An 18958-nucleotide genomic window follows, 5' to 3' on the forward strand; every position below is an offset into this window, starting at 1 on the left:
TGGGTGGGGAGGGGAGGAGAGGGGAGGGTGGGGAGGCGCTGGGTGGGGAGGGGAGGGTGGGGAGGGGCTGGGTGGGGAGGGTGGGGAGGGGTGGGGTGGGGCTGGGTGAGGAGGGTGGGGCTGGGTGGGGGGTGGGAGGGGTGGGGCTGGGTGGGGAGGGTGGGGAGGGGTGGGGAGGGGCTGGGTGGAGAGGGTGGGGCTGGGTGGGGGGTGGGTGGGGTGGGGCTGGGTGGGGAGGGGCTGGTCACCCCGTGGTGCCCTTATAAAACTAAACGTTTAACCTACTCACGCCGGCTTGTGCCCGCCCTCACAGTCGGGCATATTTGCGGAATACACCACGTGGTGCCGCCGTTGACCCTGGCCATTGACCGAGCAACCCAACGTTCCTACCAGCTCCCTCCGCAGGAATGTGTTACTCTTCGTTTGACGTCCAGATCGCTGCAAGTGTCACGAGATCTCAGTCGTGAGATCGGGGGCGGGTGTCAAGATGTAGCCCCTTTCCACCCCAGGTGTTACCACGAGACTCTTCCCGTGAGCCATTCAGGGGACACCAGCCGAGTCCCCCTCTCAGACCACACGTTAAGTGCTCAAGACTAAGGACATGATATGCGTTGACAGTGGTGCAAAAGTGCATACAATAAATAAAACCTCAACATGTTCGTCAATCCATAATACACGTTTTTGGGGGGTTATATCGCGTAAATGTGTCGTTAAACCCGCTACCATCCGACTAGGCCAATTAGTAAGGTTTGCCACGTAAACAGAACGTGCTAATTCGTTACTAAGTACAGCAACATCGGTGTGTTGTAGAGCAAAGCCACAACATCTACAATCTGAGTACGACGTTTCGCCAGTAATTACAACTAGCTTCATCAGGCGATGTTCGTAAATAACACTACCGTTTAAGAAAACAATATATAAACATACATGTTTTCCATTAAAGGCAGCGTTATTGATTAACGTGTTGAGTGTTTGGTTTAGACCGACCGATGATCAGTACCATTGGTGTCAAGATCGGCCTCTGTGGAGGAGGCTCGTGAAGGACGCTGCTACTGGGCAATTGGAGGCAGTCGCCCTCCAGCAAGAACGGAGGGCGGAGGAGCGAAGCTCAACACGAGCAAAGCGTTGTTCGGCTAAAAAGCAGCAGGTTAACACAGAAGGGAGCACAGTTGGTGCATCTGCCAGTCATCTCAGTCATCTCAGTCATATGCCAGTCATCTGCCAGTCATCTCAGTCATCTGCCAGTCATCTCAGTCATCTGCCAGTCATCTCAGTCATCTGCTAGTCATCTCAGTCATCTGCCAGTCATCTCAGTCATCTCAGTCAATCAACCCACGGAACCTGGGTCTGCTCCGGGACCTCCTATCAGCGAGCCTTCGACACTTCACGTGGCCTCAAGGTGCACCTAGCCCGGCACAAACACCGTGATACCATCACCGCCACTTGGTGGCGAAAGTCGACTGTTGTCGTTCTCATATGCACGTGAGCACACGTGATGCTAGAGAGCAGACGCGCTCTCTGCTTGCTGAGGACATCAGCCACGCGTTGCGCGCGTGCGCGGGATTAATTCATCGGGAGCACGGAGCCGATTCACCGACGCTGTCCGCTCTCTCGAGCGCGTTCGTCTCCTCTATCTGCCCGTCCGTCTGCGCGTCTGCCTGTCCGGAGAAGGGCCGGTAGTTGTGTGGGGGGGGGAAGAGAGGCCGCCTGGAGCGAGAGTCACCCGCTGCGAGAGTCTGCAGGGATCCGTGGCCCCGGGCCACCCAGGGAGTAAGGAGGAGGCGGAGGAAGAGGAGAAGAGAGAGGTGGCGGAGAGCGCAGAGGGCTCAGCGAAGGTATCCACACCGCTTCGCCGCTGCGCTTGTTCATGCGTCAGCAACGCGGCTTCACACAGTAGCGAGTATGCAGTGACATTACTAATGTGGGTTACGGGTGCATAGACATATTCACACTGACATAGAGACGCGCGCAGAAGACAACGATCCCCCGTGTAGCATTTAACAGACTGTAGGGGCAAGTGGTGTTAGCGAGCAGCGATGAAGGCCGGCACGGCACACGAGGGGGTGGGTGTCGAGCACCACGCCCGACCGCCTTTGTCTCCCGAGTGGCGATGTTTACATCGCACCAGGTACTCATTTGAGGCTGAGTCGACCTAGGAGAGGCCGAAGACCGGTTCAGATAATCGTCACTGGTGTGGGCCGTGAGCGGGAGTCAAAATTCGGCTCGCCAGGTTCGTTCTAACCTCTACGCTACCGTTCCCCACTTAATCAGTTACAGAAACAGTCTCACGCACGGTCATGCACGGTCACGCAGAGTCACGCACAGTCACACTCAGTCACGCAGTCACACTCAGTCACGCATAGTCACGCATAGTCACGCACGGTCACGCACAGTCACGCACAGTCACGCACGGTCACGCACGGTCATGCACAGTCACGCACAATCACGCACGGTAACGCACAGTCACGCACAATCACGCACGGTCACGCACGGTCACGCACGGACACGCGCGGTCACGCACGGTCACGCACGGTAACGCGCGGTAACGCGCGGTCACGCACAGTCACGCACGGTCACGCACGGTCACGCATGGTCACGCACGGTCACGCACGGTCACGCACAGTCACGCACAGTCACGCACGGTCACGCACAGTCACGCACGGTCACGCACGGTAACGCACGGTCACGCACAGTCACGCACGGTCACGCACGGTCACGCACGGTCACGCACAGTCACGCACAATCACGCACAGTCACGCACGGTCACGCACGGTCACGCACGGTAACGCACGGTCACGCACAGTCACGCACAATCACGCACGGTCACGCACGGTCACGCACGGTAACGCACGGTAACGCACGGTCACGCACAGTCACGCACAATCACGCACGGTCACGCACGGTCACGCACGGTAACGCACGGTCACGCGTACAGGACGCGTCCCCTTGGGTGTGCACGCACATCCCGTTGCTAGGCGACCGCCTGCCACATCGTGCCGGTCTGCGGCTACACAGACCTCGCTGCTGCTACACAGACCCCGGCTACACAGACCCCGCTGCGGCTACACAGACCCTGCTGCGGCTACACAGACCCCGCTGCGGCTACATAGACCCCGCTACAGCTACACAGACCCCGCTACACAGACCCCGCTACACGGACCCCGCTACTGTTACAGAGACCCCGCTGCAACTACACAGACCCCGCTACAGCTACACAGACCCCGCTACACAGACCCCGCTACACAGACCCCGCTACACAGACCCCGCTACAGCTACACAGACCCCGCTACACAGACCCCGCTACAGCTACACAGACCCCGCTACACAGACCCCGCTGCGGCTACACAGACCCCGCTGCGACTACACAGACCCCGCTACACAGACCCCGCTGCGACTACACGGACCCCGCTGCGGCTACCCAGACCCCGCTACACAAACCCCGCTGCTGCTACACAGACCCCGCTACACAGACCCCGCTGCTGCTACACAGCGGGGTCTGTCCCCGCGCGAGACCGAGCGGGGTCTTCGTGGCCCCGCTCCCCCCTGCCCCCCCCCCTCATGCTCCTCAGCACACCCCCCCCCCCCGGCTCAGAGCCCTGCTCACTCATCCGCACGAGTCAGGCTGGCAAGGCCCCGCCGGCCACCCCCCACCTAGTGTCCCACTCTTATGGCCAAAGATAATGAGCCAACGGTGTAGCCTTAACACAGATTGTTGGGGAAAGTGCTGGTATCGAGCACGCAGGGGTGGGTGGTGACCAGCATCACGCCCGGTCGCCTGAGTCTCTCCAGTGGCGATGTTTACACACCGCACCAGGTACTAATTTGAGGCTCAGTCAACCTACGGGAGGCACTTGACCGGTTAAGATAATCGTCACTGGTGTTGGCGGGATGCACAACACAAGCACAACTCAACACAAGCCGTGAGCGGGAATTGAACTCGGGTCGCTGGGTTCGTTGTTTAGCGCGCTAACTGCTACACTACCGCTCCCCACACGTTTGTGACCGTGCACATAAACACAAGCTGACCATTCGTGTCGTTATGGAGAATATAAATAACAACACAAACAAGCGGACTATATATATGAGACCCTGCGCTTTAAAAAAAAAAGTTTTTTTAGAAATCCCATCAGCCACACACCTTTCTGGGAGTGCATCATTTCAGCAGATTTGATTCAACACAAGCACAACTCAACACAAGCACAACACAAGCACAACTCAACACAAGCACAACTCAACACAAGCACAACTCAACACAAGCACAACTCAACACAAGCACAACGCAAGCACAACTCTGGAGCGGTTTTCCACATTCAGTGCCTCATCAGCAGTCAGGCTCGCCTGCATCAATTCTGAACTGCCAAATGTTATAGACAACGGCCCTCTCTTTAAGATCTGGGTCTTAGTTCGACGGAAAATGTTATACAGTACAGCACTACATAACATAACTCGTCCTGCGCGTCGTTGTGCAGAATATAAACAACACGATAAATAGGAAAGCAATACTGTGTATGTGTCCTTCCACTTAAGCAATGTATTTGTGCCACGTAAACACCTTGTACTGATGCGTCTGGCACGCGCCAGGAGATTCGTGCCGTGGGCGTGGAACGTTCTGAGCACAAGGGGGGTTACAATCAGTGTCACAAACCCCACCACAGACCCCCTTCCCCCCCCTCCCAGCCGCCGTCCCCATTTTACTATCTGCAGGACCCCCCCCTGCCCCACCCCCCCGTCGCTCTCCGGGATCCTCACGTCCTCCCGCTCCCACGCCAAGCTCTCTGAAAGAGCCCTTCTCTCCCCTCCGGACGTCCCATCGCCCCCATGCCCCCTGCCTTCCAGGTCCAGCCAGGGCCCATATCGATGTCGCGGAGGATCAATCCCTCCCATCGTCTCATTCCCAAAGTTGTTTATTCATTTTTGTATCACCTTTCTCAATCCAAGAAACGGATCGAGTTGTATCTATTACACCTTCAATATCGCTGATTATTTTCGACCGTTTGGCGTTTTTGGACCTTTGTGCCTGTGCTCAGCAAACGTGATTCGAAACAAAATCTCTAATTCCAGTGCCCGCATCCCCACACGTCCGCCTTCAATTGTTCACCAGACGCGACAGCCAGTAGCCCCCTCGGGCCCCCTCGTGGTCCCGCGGGGTCCCCACGGGGTCATGTGGGGGTGGCTGAGACCCTTGACGGGAGGCGGCGAGGCCGCGGGGGGCCCCTCGTGGCGTTCCGCCCAGCGGGACCACGGTGACGCCGTGGCCGAGCTGCTCATGCTGGAGCTGAGTGGGGCCGTGCGGGACGCTGAGCGCACGACGCGGGCGCGGGAAGCCGAGTTCCGACGCCTGCGCTCCGGAGTGGACTACAGCTGGCTCGCCAGCCCCCCGCGGCCCCCAACCCTGGAGTTGCCCCCCGCGGAGCGCATGGCCCTGGAGGCGCTATGCGCCCAGGTGCGGCCCGCGGACTGCGGCCCAACCATCCTCAGGTGAGAGGAGGTAGGGGTTAGGGTGTGTGCGTGTGCGTGCGTTTGAGGGGTTACAATTAACTGAACCGGTCCTGGGCTTCCCCTAGGTCGACTCAGCCTCAAATGAGTACCTGCTGTGGGGTGTAATCATCCCCTCTGGGCAGACAAAGGCGGTCGGGCGTGATGCTTGCCACCCACCTTCTCGCGTACCGTGATGGCTTTCAGAGGTGTGCGCTAACAGCACTTTCCCCAACAGTCTGTTAAGGCAACACAAGACATCTTTGTCTCTGAGGGGAGGGTTAGAGTCTCTGTGTGTGTGAGGGGAGGGTTAGAGTCTGTGTGTGTGTGAGGATAGGAAATACTGGTGTGTGTGGTGGCGGTCAGAACGCGGTCGTGATTGTCCAGCAATTATAATGCAGTGTTTGTTCCAAATATTTAATTACTTTCTGGAACCCCGACCCCCCCCCCCCATCCCATTGAAAAGGCCCCCCAAACCAATCAGTCCGGTTTCAAGAGATGTTACCATTAAGTTATTACATGGACGAAGTAGTATTCGTCGAATAACTCGACAACCAACAGCATCCAAGTAGGGAATGCGATTGCCAAGAGGACGTGACCTGACCTCGATAAGCGAGCCAATCACAGACATTGACGAGTCACGGCAGGCGGGTGGGGGAGGGGTATGGAACGAACACCAGAGATGTATTCGCCACGGGGCGCGTTTGGACAAGGCAAGGAGAGAGGGTGGAGATTGCACGCCATTCATCAACCACCCATTGCGGCGAACTGATCACAACTGCGGCCATGGAAGCGAGACGAAGCCAAATCCGATGCCGAAACTAAATATTTTAATAGGAATAATGATGACTATGCCATTCATGCAGATAATCCTCGCTTACGTGTCTGGGGTCTAGCTCAAAATGGTCCTACTACGTTAGGGTGTTCGGCAAATTCATTTTTTTATATATATATAACTAGCTGTACTACCCCGCTTCGCCCGGGACTTGGATCCACCACGTCCGGCCGCCTTTGTCTCTCCAGTGGCGATGTTCACACACCACAGCAGTTAGTCGTTTGAGGCTGCGTCGACCTAGGGGAGGCCCAGGACCGGTTAAAATAATCGTCACCGGTGGTGGCCGTGAGCGGGAATCGAACTCGGGTCGCCGGGTTCGTAGCGCGGCGCGCTAACCGCTACACTACAATGCGTTACGCTTCTACATGCGCGGGTCACGTGACAGATTTGACGTCACAGCTCACTTGCCGTGCAATAAAAATATATACATTATTGAGCTCCCCCCCCCCAAAAAAACTAAAGTGTATTGTTATATTTTTTGCATGGTGTACAGTCTGGAAAGTACCCACATGGCAAATTTCCAGTTTGTTGCATGTCGGGAAGTACGCTAAACATTTTGAACAAACACACATTCACAACTTTGCCTTTTATATATAGACATTTGCCTTTTATATATATGGAGATGAGTGTTTTCTTCAGGATTGAGGAATCCGGAGATCCCAGAGAAACTTCACTGCGAATATGAGGAGATAATACGAAAAGGTCCCGCTATACAGAGACGTTTACGAACCCACTTGCTGTACTGTGATCGCCTGGCGACTTCCAACCCCAGCGAGGGAGGTTTACAAATGTTTTCGCGATCCGCTAACCCTTTCCACTACGGCGCTGGATCACACGCGTCCGCCGTCACTCCCGGTACTAATTAGCGTAATTAGTGCAGCAGTGATCTCCACTCCTCCCCCAACCCCCTGCCCCATACATCCACACACACCCCGCACCACACACCCTGCACATACATCCACACACACCCCACACCCTGCACATACATCCACACACACCCCACACTCCACCCCCTGCACATACATCCACACACACCTGGCACCCCACACCCTGCCCCATACATCCACACACACCACACACCCTGCACATACATCCACACACACCCCACACCCTGCACATACATCCATACACACCCCACCTCACACCCTGCACATACATCCACACACACCCCGCACCACACACACCCTGCACATACATCCACACACACCTGGCACCCCACACCCTGCACATACATCCACACACACCCCACACCACACCCTGCACATACATCCACACACACCCCACACCCTGCACATACATCCACACACACCCCGCACCACACACCCTGCACATACATCCACACACACCCCGCACCACACACCCTGCACATACATCCACACACACCCCACGCCCTGCACATACATCCACACACACCCCGCACAACACACCCTGCACATACATCCACACACACCCCACACCCTGCACGTACATCCACACACACCCCGCACCCCACCCCCAGCCCATACATCCACACACATTGCGCATCCCGCCATCGCTCATCACCAACCCCCCAACTCGGCGAGGATTTGACCGTGAGCGCTTAGTCCGGCGCAATCTGCTCAGCCACGACATTTTAGGCCAATTAAGGGTTCACCTTGCGCTCAAACCTACGCCTAATTAATTACTGCATCTGCTCTGAACAATGACGCCTAATTAAGATATCGGCAAAGTCAGAAGTCACCCTGGCAGTCGGATCCACGGCAGGACAGCACAAGGCCTCCGCGCGTGGAGGGGGTCACGGGTCACTTGGGTTTCACAGGGGGTCACTGGACTGCACACAATATGCACTTTGTTTTAATCCCTTCGCGTCTATCCTCCCCCAAGCAGTGTAAATGGATTCACCAGAGTCGAGCGGCAAGTCACATATTTGCGGGGTCACCCCTGGGCACTCCCACCCAGCTGATCTCGTCAAAGATCATAAACCATCATGCCAACTCTGGTCATCCTCGTAGCAGCGTCTTTGGCCAACCATAGAACAAATACGGTCACTGCATCGCGCGCTTTCAGATGCGCCTTTGCGGCTGTCTGGGACGCCCTTCCTTTCGATATTTGGAAGCCATTGGAGCTATGAACTTTCAAATCTAGATTGAAAACGAATTTCTTTAGAACTGCGTTTTGTGTTAAATTTGGTGTCCTTCGCCCGCACCTTCGATTCACATGGTTGGCTTCGTACGGTGCAAAATAAGTTCAACATACATTCCAAGGAGTGGATCTTTACGACAAGCCATTCTCATGGGGTTCACATGAAGTCACGGGAGGAGCCCACGACTGGATTACCATCACGCAGGTCCCGCTGAGATCCCTGTGTCAACACGTGGCGAACCCTTTTTCATTAGCCTCGTCTCCACCTCCTGGTCTCTATGTCCCTCGTCACGTTCATGGTTCGACGCGCAGACCCTGCATGGAGAACCATGGTCCATTGCCAAGGAGGGGGGGGGAGGGCCATCCCCAACGGATCCGCAAACCAAAACCACAATGGGGCTCCCGCAAACCAAAACGACCTCCCCCTTCTGCCCCGTCTCGCGCCGTGACTGCAATCTGGATTCCTCGTTATAAAAATTGAATTGTTTCGTGCCCACGATGGCCTGGAAGCGGCTTCTGCCTCCACAGGATGGCCCAGCACCGGCGGCACCGGGGCCCCGGTCTGGGTTGCCAAGCTCCATCGTCACGAGGCCCCGTGGGTCCCCGACCCACCCCCGCTGTACCTTGGATTAGGCTGTAAACCGATTTGAATTAGAGCCAAATTCGTTGTTGTCGGTTTCCTTAATCTGGTTTAACCACGACCAGGAGTCAACAACTACGCGCGTGACGTCAATGCCATGGTTCTGACTAAATCGGATAATTCTGATCGTGGTGCCGCAGTCAAAACTCTCGCTGGGTCGATTCCCCCACCCCCTGTGCGAATTGAGCTCAAGTTCCTCAGTTCATGGGTTTTTTTCCCGAAGAGGCTCTGCGTGGTTTCGCTGCCTCCTACCCATGGATGAATTCCAGCCAGGTCTGTCCGGGTCAACGACCTGGATAATATTTCCGCAACCGGCACACCATATCTAGTAGTATATATCTCGCAATGACTGTGGGCTTTCGGTGTGTGTGGATGTATGTAATCACGTGCCACCTGCAGTCTATTCCGCGACCCTGATATATGCAGTGGCAAATGAAACCCTGCTCTTACCTGACCGAGCGCCTGTCTCCCTTATGTCACTCTGCTCATAGGACACTGATATCGAGGCGTACTTGGTTATTAAAATGTGCAAATGAAGAGGGAACTCGTCGCAACAGAAAGATCAGCGCAGGCCGGAAGACAAATAAATTTGACAACACGGAGAGATATCCACTGCGTATTCAAAAGCTTCTGCAGACACCCAACTCAAAATAAACGAATGTGGCTGTTGCCGTTGTAAGCCCACCCCTCTATTATGGGCGTTTGGAAATCCTTATCGCACTCGGCAACATTGCGTAAAGCATGCGTAAATATTACTTGCTTCTGTGTCTCCACATATCAATAAACATGTGCTTAGTACACCCACCTATAGACTCTACAGACCAATATAATTCATCAGCAATTGTTCAAGCAATCGAACACAACTCTTGACGGGTTTCGGCCGTCTGGGTCTCATCAGCAGTCAGGCCTGACTGTATCAACACTTCAGGTGCCGGCAGCGAGTTCTGTTTTATTTAGCTCTGTAATCTCTAAACCGTTGTTGACGTAATGCAACTGTAGATTATGATCGTATTGTTAAGCGCTTAGTGAAGCACTGATCCTGGGAGGGGATATATGCACAGTATATATACACACACAGTATATCTACTTTGTCTTCTTCACGGTCTGATTTCCATTACACTCTCCGGATTATTGGCAGAGTCCATTCGGAACTGTCCCAGCACAAAACTAGTTCTGAGATCCCTTCAATGTCCATTGCTCCCCAGTCAGTCCGATCTGGTTTTTTTATTCTCAGAGCAGGAATGTAACAAAATTAAGAAGTGAAAACAGTAATGTAATGTAAATTTCATGCTTTGCATTTTTCGCAATCATTGGTGACTGGGCTGACATCAACTCACTGCACTTCATCTGACTGAAATTCGGCTCTGGCCGTCAAACAACCCGGTCACCTACAACTGAACGGCATTAGAAAGCTATAGAATGAGGCCGTGAAATATGGATGGATAAATTATGATTCATGCACATTAGGTGTGTCAGGAATGGATATAAATAACAGCGATTTCAATTCTATGCTCGACCCCATGCTCAAACACACGCCACCTCCAACCCACGCTCAGCACAAGGCGCATGCAGAATCCCTCCACGTGTCACCGACTAATTCTTCGATTGCGTCACATGAAACAAAATCATGCTGTTTTCGCATTCGTGATAACCGGCTGCAAAGCAATGCGCGTGCATAATTGTACAAAGTACAGTACTTGTTTGTAGCTGCGTATCTTGTTTTGTTGCTGCTACTGTTTATTGTTGTTGCTGCTGTGTCTTGCTTTGTTGTGTGCTGTTGCTGTTTATTGTTGTTGTGTGCTGTTGTGTTCTTGGTGGTTTCATTGTTGTCAATGTTGCTGTTTTCGAGGTTGTATTGTTTCATTCTACTGCTGCAGGTTCCGCCAGACCGTGTGCGAGTTCGAGGCCGAGCCGGCCGAGGTGGTGGGGCTCTTCCGCAACGTGGTGCGCGAGGCCGTGGACCGGGCCCACAGCGAGGAGGCCCTGCACCGTCTCTCCAAACAGTGGGGGCCCTCGCGGCGTGGCCGCCCCCTCGCCTGGGCCTCCGCGCTGCTGCTGCCCCGGTCCCCGGCCCGCATCCACCCGAGCGACGCCGCCACCGCTGATTCCATCATCCGCTCCATCTCGGAAGACGTGGAGCGCGGCGGGGGCGCGGCGCGCGTCCTCTGCGCGGCGGAACGCGGAGGGGACCCGTTGCATGAGCCGCCCCCTAAGCGCGCTTTCAGCATGCCCGAGCTGCAGCGCGGTGCGGCGCACAGCTGAGGTTGGCTCCGTGTGTGTGTGTTGTCTTTTTGTGTGTGACTTTGTGTGTACGATTGTGGGCATGGGGCGCGGTGTGTCAGGAGCCAACGCCGGTGACGATTATCTGAACCGGTCCTGGGCCTCCCCTAGGTCGACTCATCCTCAAATGAGTATCTGGTGGGGTGTGTAAACATCGTCACAAGGGAGACAAAGGCGGCCGGGGGTGGTGGTGGCCACCCACCCCCTCGTGTGCCGTCTTGGCCTTTATGTGTGCTCGCTGACAGCACTTTCCCGAAACTGGGGCTCTTAGTCTTGTGTATTATCGTGTCCATATATTTGGGTTGGCACCTGGTGGCAAGCCTAAGAACTCGCCTTGTGCCCATCCAAGGACAGGTGTATTGCAGTAAATCTGAAACCTGCAAGCGAAAATCAGACCGCGACGTGATAATTCATTGCATTATTGCGCGTGCCATTTGTAAGGGCGCAGTGACACAGACTTATTTAATTTAAAGGTTATAATCCCTTGTTCATCATGTCCTCCTTTTTACTTTGATGTCTCAACAACAGCGTTACGGAGATCACGTGATGACGTGAGGGTTCTGCCTTTGTAGTGAGGGTTGTGAGTTGACGCCGAGGAGGGGGGAGGAGGCGCCTCGCCCGCCCCATGTGGAGTGACGTTACCCGCTAATTATTATTAATGAGGGGGGCTGTTCGATGTGGTGTGACGTCACTTGCTCATGATTATTACTGAGGGGGGAGGGGGAGTACTCCATATTGAGTGACGGAATTAGGGGTGGGGGGGGTGTCCATTTGTATGACTTTATCTGCTCATAAATATTAATTAGGGGGGATGGTCGATGTGGAGTGACGTCACCAGCGTTAAGAACATTCCTGGGTGAGTATAGTAGGTATGGGATTGGCATCTGTGTACGGGTGGCAGGAATTAACAAGCCCAGACGCCCGGATGGGTTTAGAGAGTACTGTACACGGCACTCTTCATAGACCCTCTCGTTTCCACATCCATCGTGGCTCTTTAAATGTTGAGTTTTTACCGAATTCTAAAAAAATGTCTCTTGTTATATTGGTTGCCGACCCCTGACCTAGGCTGACTGTGAATGCCTTGGGGGCCGTCCATAAATGACGTCACGCACATAGGGGATGGGGGGGGTCAGACATTTGTGACGATGTGTGACGAGGGGGGGGGGGGTGAGAAATGTGACGTCACATCAAAATGCGCAACTTTAAATAAATATAGACAACACGTTCTACTTAATTAAATACACTTTTTAATAAATGTTTTCTCCTACAACATCAGAGTGCAGCGCCACATTTGGGGGGGGGGGGGCGGAAGATCTTTGTGACGTCATATATTAGGGAAGGGGGTCTGTCTCTTTGTGACGCCGTGTGACGAAGGGGAGGGGGGGGTCAAAAATCGTTCTTAATCGCGTGACGTCATTTATGGACGCCCCCTTGGCAGCTCGAGCGCGTGCACGATGCGCGCCGTAAACTGTTTCAGGCTCTTCTAAGTGCTCGTGCCTGCTGTGTATGCGTGATTGTGTGATTGTCCTTGTGCGTGTGATCAACTGGGAGGGACGGGAAAGAGTGTTACATTGTGTTAATTTAGTCATGGGTGCACGTGCGCGCCGTGCCGTTCTAAGACGCCGACGAAATGTTGTTGGTGGAAATAGTCACTTTCAGATGTTTTCTTGTTCGTGTTTTTGTTTTTTTTAGTTTGTTATGGTTGCACCCGATTCAAGAGCCGAATGGCTCACGGGGCTATACCAAAATAAATAAACTGAAATAAAAACTGAAAAAACTGATGATGCTTATGGATTTGCTGAGACAGCAGCCGGGCGCCCCGCGATACACACAGCCTCCCCCAACACCTCTCTCTCTTCACTGCCCGCTCCACTCCTTTCCCGAGCCGGGAATCACGGGGACTACGGTGAAGAAGTTCCATTCCCGCGCCAGGTAGCAGCAGCAGCAGCAGCCCCCCCCCCCCCCCCGGAATCTCGCGTGCAACAATGTTCATCCATGACCGAAGCGCACGCCGCCGCCTGCGAGGCGCGCGTTAAAGACGCCGCGCCGTCATTCGCAAGCGTAGACCGCCGCGTGCCGATGTCGGTAGCTTCGTTATCACAGCTGAAGCCGTGAGCCCCGCGCCCGGGTGACCGCTAATTGGTAATTAGCGACACAGAGGACGGCAAACCGGCGCAACTTGTGGATGCGTCACTGGTTCCCGTTCAGAAACAGAATTATTCAAGGACTTCGGTTACAATCAACATTTTACAGCGCACGAGCGCGGCCACTCGTGGCGTCGTGTGCTGTGATAATAGCGCCTTGGTTTTGTTGTCGTTGTTGTAGTAGCAGCAGCGTCCTTATGATTGTAAGTACGAATAAGGTCATTCCCATCGCACTCCCATCGACGGAGTCCTGGCCAGTGCAGTCATTTACAAACATTGTGGTCGCGAACGTTCTCAATCCCCGTGTTAAAGTCACTCCGTTAGTGATTTTGCAGCAGGTTAATTAAGATAAGTTGTGTACTGTCAACTGAACAAGGCCAGTCGGCCAAAATGTCGAGGTCTCAGCGACAGTAACCTCCTTGTTATTATTTTGTGTAAGGTGATAGTTTACGTGTCTTCTGTTGGCCAGAAATATTTTTTTTGTGCACGGATGTGTACCGTACACCGACGTATCTCATATCTGCTCTGTTGAATTCGCAATCGCATTCAACTGTGCTCGCGTGCAAACACGGTTCTGTATTCGCATTGAACAAGGAAGACTAATCACGCACACGTATGGATTCTGCAAGGCTTCCCGACACGCGTTTGTATTTAATTGGCAGTACGGAAGACGAGGAGCAGCGGTGAACACAAAACACGTTTGCATACGGTATTTACAAAGCGTCATTTTTGCTGTAGAGTACACGTCGTTTTCTTGTCCCCAAACTTTGCTCAGCTCTTTGATCGATGTGGCCGGGGTTTTCAATCGGCCTGAGTTAATAATTCTTCTATTCTAACGCCGCTGTCATATTGGATCATGCTCACAAGAATTATAATTGCCTCTCCCACTGCCTCCTCTCGTCGCGGACGGAAAGAGCAAATCAACAAACCATTTCAACTCCATTTGGAATGCGTTCATGAAGGGAATTGGAGTGCGGCAGTGTGCGTGGTTCTTGGGATCCCACTTGTTGTGGTGTAGTAGAAATGTCCATACCATTACACGCGTGCTCTGCTTTGTCAGTAGACTTAATGCGAGGGCTCCACCTCCACACGGGCCCATCTCGAGATGGTGTCGATGAGACCTGTGTGTAGTATTGTTATTATTATTTTAGCGTTGGTTTGTGAACGTTTGCATGGCTGCGTAAGGTTCTGCTGAATAAAATGCAATTTCATAGTTTGTAAAAGTGTGCGTGCGATATTCATTTGTCTTCACGAGAATTTGTATTTGTGCAACAGAAACATCATTCTCACTCCAACTTGCTCCTCGTTGTATTTGGCCACCAGGCGGTTCCCTTTGATCTTCACGTGATAATAGGTCAATCGGTCGGTGATTATTCAAACAAACACGTTCCTTTTTGAAGACAATCATTATTGAGGCTTGGTCCCACGATTTGAGGACGGAATGCATACGCGCCCAGAGAAGGCGGTTCCAGGCAGCGCGTCGTATCGCCTTTTGTGACTGACATTGACCTGGACCGAGAGCGCTGACAAAGGAAATGGAACACCCAACGAAGACTGCACGAGCGTAGGGCGAGACGTGTACGTTAGAAACACTGTGAGAGATGGAAAGAGTAACACGTGGAATTTGAAAGCACACGCAAATCAGAAACAGTAACTTTAAAAAAAAAACAAGTATGTGGGTTTGAGCAGGACAAAGTCGCGACTGATGGAGATGAAGGTTGATGGTCGAGACTGGTGACGAAATGAGGATAACCACCACGGAGATGGAGCTACGGGATCATTTGATGTGCAGAGGTGAGACGGAGCGTGGCATCACGGGACCGTGAGCGATGGGCATGACATGGGGGGGGGGGGGTGGGGGGGAGTCCTCATCCAGCAGTGGTTGTATCGTGCGCGATAACTGCACACACAGGGTGTTGTACATGGGGTGCGATAGGTGTACACACACGGTGTATATCTGGGGGTGATAAGTACACACACCACATACACACAGTGTGTGTACGTGGTGTGTGAAGAAGAGAAGGGGGGGGGGGGGGTGAGGTCAATCCTCGCCGGTCCCATGCAACGGTTACCAGGCAGCCGTGGGCGTCCATGCAGAGTCGCCACGTGCTGATGGCGGCAGTACTGGTAACGAGATCATTATGCGCCTCGCAATGGAATTGATCGGCGGTTCTCAACCTTTGTTGGCGACTCTTAACTACCTCTTGTTAAATTTTACGTCAACAGAGAACCCCCTTTGCCTGACCCAAAACGCTTCCGAGAAATACATGTATGAATAATGAACATCAATGTTTTAACCAAATTGACCATTTTGTGTGGTATCCTAACTAGCAAGCGAATAAAACTAAATTCAACCGACGCTCTCCATGCGTAACTAATTTGTTCTCGCCAGCTGGTTACTCTTGGGAACCACATTGTCGAGGTTAAAATAGTTTATAAATGTCTTTTATATCGATCTAGGTTACCATATGGATTTAAATCGAATCGTAGTTATTTTATATTGGCGGATTCGTACGTGATTATTATTCACCAATACCAATAACTTATGTATTATATAATGTCACATTTATAAATCACCTCACCTGCCGCCTGGGACATTGCCGCGTATCCCCAGGTGAGAACCACTGCCATAGATGATGTTGGTGGTGGTGATGATGATGGTGGTGGTGATGGGATTATGGTGATGGTGGTGGTGATGGGATAATGGTGATGATGATGAGATTATAGTGATGATGATGGTGGTGGTGATGGGATAATGGTGATGATGATGTTGTTGGTAATGGGATTATGGTGATGATGATGATGTTGGTGATGGGATTATGGTGGTGATGATGATGGTGGTGGTGATGGGATTATGGTGATGTTGGTGGTGATGGGATTATGGTGATGATGATGTTGGTGGTGATGGGATTATGGTGATGGTGATGATGGTGGTGATGGGATTATGGTGATGGTGATGATGGTGGTGGTGATAACGCGAGTGGTCACGGTGATGCTTTTAACGGGGTGATTGGTGATGCTGGTGATGACCCGACAACAAGTTCAATGTGAATCTTGATTTGAAGCTTTCGTGACTGCAGGAATCCATACTCTTCGGTTCTTTCGGTGCTTTCCCACCTGATGACGGACGCTTGTGTTGCGCCCTAAACGTCGGGAATTTATTTTATTTTATACCTACGTGACTTTACTGAAAGAACCAAAGAGTAAGGTTCAATGTGCATCACGCGACCGGCTCCCGTCTCCTTTCGCGTACTCAATACTTGAGGCACTGGCGCCCCCCAGTGGCGGATTTGACAACGCTATTATTATGTTTTGACTTCACTTTCTTAACCTGTAGGAATTCATATTCTTTGGTTCTTTCGGTAAAGTCACGTAGATAGAAAAATAATAATACAAATAAAGTGACTAAAAAATAAAAAAACCACTAACGTAGATTGTAGCTTGGTTCTTAATCTGAGCGAGTGAACTGGCAGTCTATAATGTAGACTGTAGCCTGGTTTTTAAGCTTGGAGAGCGTATTGGCAGTCTATAATGTAGACTGTAGCAATGGTTATTAAACTGAGTGTACTGGCAGTCTATAATGTAGACTGTAGCCTGGTTCTTATCCTCGGTGAGTGTACTGACAGTCTATAATGTAGACTGTAGCAATGGTTATTAAACTGAGTGAGCGAACTGGCAGTCTCTAATGTAGATTTATCTTAGGTTATTTCGGTAAAATAATAAAATAAACCACGACGTTTCGGTCACAACACAAGCGATCGTCTTCAGGAGGAAAGAGGGGGAGGTCACCGAAGGCGACCGTTTTTAAAGGTTTAAAAAAAGTGGGCATGGTACAAGCGCTCCGGCAGTGGAAGCATGGAACGTGGAGTACCAACAAAACGTCCTGGTGTCAGAACGAAGTGGGCCGGGCATACGCGGCGGTAAGGTAACAAGAAAACACAAATCAAGTCATGACTTGACCTGTGCTCCCTTGACAAGCGAACGCAAATCAAGTCATGACCCAAAGTGGTTGATGACATCCTTCCAATGATTTCCGAGTTAGTACCCATCTTCTCGGTTGAAATTGTGTCTTGTGTCTGTATATATGGATGGCTTCATAAACGAATCTTTGTTGATAGCCAGTGGGCTTGCAAAGTACCATCGTCTTAGAGAAATACATTTCGTGTGAGCCTGCCGCATTAAAATAATTATCAGCCACGGCAGAAGTATTAGTCCTACCGTGTTTCAAATCTGCCTTATGCTCACGAACATGGTCCGAGACATGTCGCTTAGTTTCCCCAATGTAAATGCTGCTGCAGATACAGCTTAGTTTGTAGACGCTGGGATATTGCATGTCAGGGATCTTGTCCTTCACAGATGGGATCAGATCACGAATTTTACGTAGTGTTAAATCGGAACTGGATCTTGTGTTTATTCATGATTTTGGAAATATTTTTGGTTATCCCTGCGATGTATGGCAAGGTGATGGTTTTGATTGAATCCTGAGATGGCTCTTTCCTCACGGTTGGGGTGATGGCTTTGTAGATTGTGTAGTCAGAGTATCCATTCGCCCTGAGAGCTTGGTATACGTGTTTCAGCTCACTGGTTAGGTGTTCATGGTCGGAGATACATTGAGCTCTATGGTGTAGAGTTCTCGAGGGAATTCTTCTGGGATAGATGGTGGTGGGAGTCAGGTTTTAGGTAGGCATCAGTATGGGTTGCTTTCCTGTAGACAGAATGCCTCATTGAGCCATCTGGTCTCTTTTTGATTAGGACATTCAAGAAAGGTAGTTTGCCATCCTTTTCTACCTCCATGCTGAATTTGATGGCTGGCTGTATGGAATTGATGTGGTTGAGGAAATGGTTCAGAGCCGGTCGGCAATGTGGCCAGATGACAAACGTGTCATCCATGTATCTCTTCCACAAGGATGGGCGTAGAGTGGATGCCTGGATGGCGTCAGTCTAAAAAATTTCCATGAAAACATTGGTTACAACCGGAGATAAGGGAGAACCCATAGGGATGCCTTCAGTTTGTTTGAAGAATATTCCATTCCAGGTGAAGTATGTATTGGTGAGGCAGTGTGTCACCAGGACCGGGACATCAGCATTCAATTCTTGTTGGACCAAATCTTCAATGATTGCAATGGTATCGGGCACAGGAACTTTGGTGAACAAAGAAACATCGAAACTGACGAGCAAATCACCTGGGGACAGTGAGATGTCCTTAATTGATGATGCCAGGTGAGCTGAGTTAAGTACAGAAGAGGTGGTCTTACCAGTGAATGGCTGTAAGGTCTCAGACAGATATCGGGCCAGTTTGTCAATGGGTGAGCCAATGGTGATGGGATGAAGGGGTGTATCTTCTTCATGGATTTTTGGTAAGCCATTAGTATGTTCTCCATGCAACGATTTTTCATTATACTAGTCATCGCATCGGGTGGTCACACGTAACTTCTCATAACTTCCAAACATTTCTAAATATTG

The 18958-nt window shown here is 51.9% G+C and overlaps 1 protein-coding gene across 3 annotated transcripts; it reads left to right on the forward strand.

Moving 5' to 3' along the window:
* Positions 1–1326: 1326 nt before the first annotated feature.
* LOC116947226 (protein RD3-like) lies at positions 1327–14718 on the forward strand. 3 transcript variants are annotated; one of them, XM_076070397.1, is made up of 3 exons: positions 1327–1835; positions 4837–5478; positions 10949–14718. In XM_076070397.1, the coding sequence occupies exons 2-3, from the start codon at positions 5162–5164 to the stop codon at positions 11331–11333; spliced, it is 702 nt and encodes a 233-aa protein (XP_075926512.1). In that variant the 5' UTR covers positions 1327–1835; positions 4837–5161; the 3' UTR covers positions 11334–14718. The 3 variants fall into 3 exon arrangements, with proteins under 3 accessions (XP_075926512.1, XP_032818624.1, XP_032818623.1); XM_032962733.2 differs by having other exon boundaries at positions 5062–5478; XM_032962732.2 differs by having other exon boundaries at positions 1330–1835; positions 5102–5478.
* Positions 14719–18958: the final 4240 nt, after the last annotated feature.

This window comes from Petromyzon marinus, chromosome 29 (assembly GCF_048934315.1).
Source record: "Petromyzon marinus isolate PM22_M1 ecotype Great Lakes invasive population chromosome 29, UKy_Petmar_22M1.pri1.0, whole genome shotgun sequence".
In the NCBI taxonomy this organism is placed as follows: Eukaryota; Metazoa; Chordata; class Hyperoartia; order Petromyzontiformes; family Petromyzontidae; genus Petromyzon; species Petromyzon marinus.

Excerpts from the sequence above, each read along its gene's own strand:
- LOC116947226 (XM_076070397.1), top strand. The coding sequence starts at position 5,162 with ATGTGGGGGTGGCTGAGACCCTTGACGGGAGGCGGCGAGGCCGCGGGG. Across the intron at positions 5,479-10,948 it reads TGCGGCCCAACCATCCTCAG|GTTCCGCCAGACCGTGTGCG; the intron begins GTGAGAGGAGGT and ends CTACTGCTGCAG.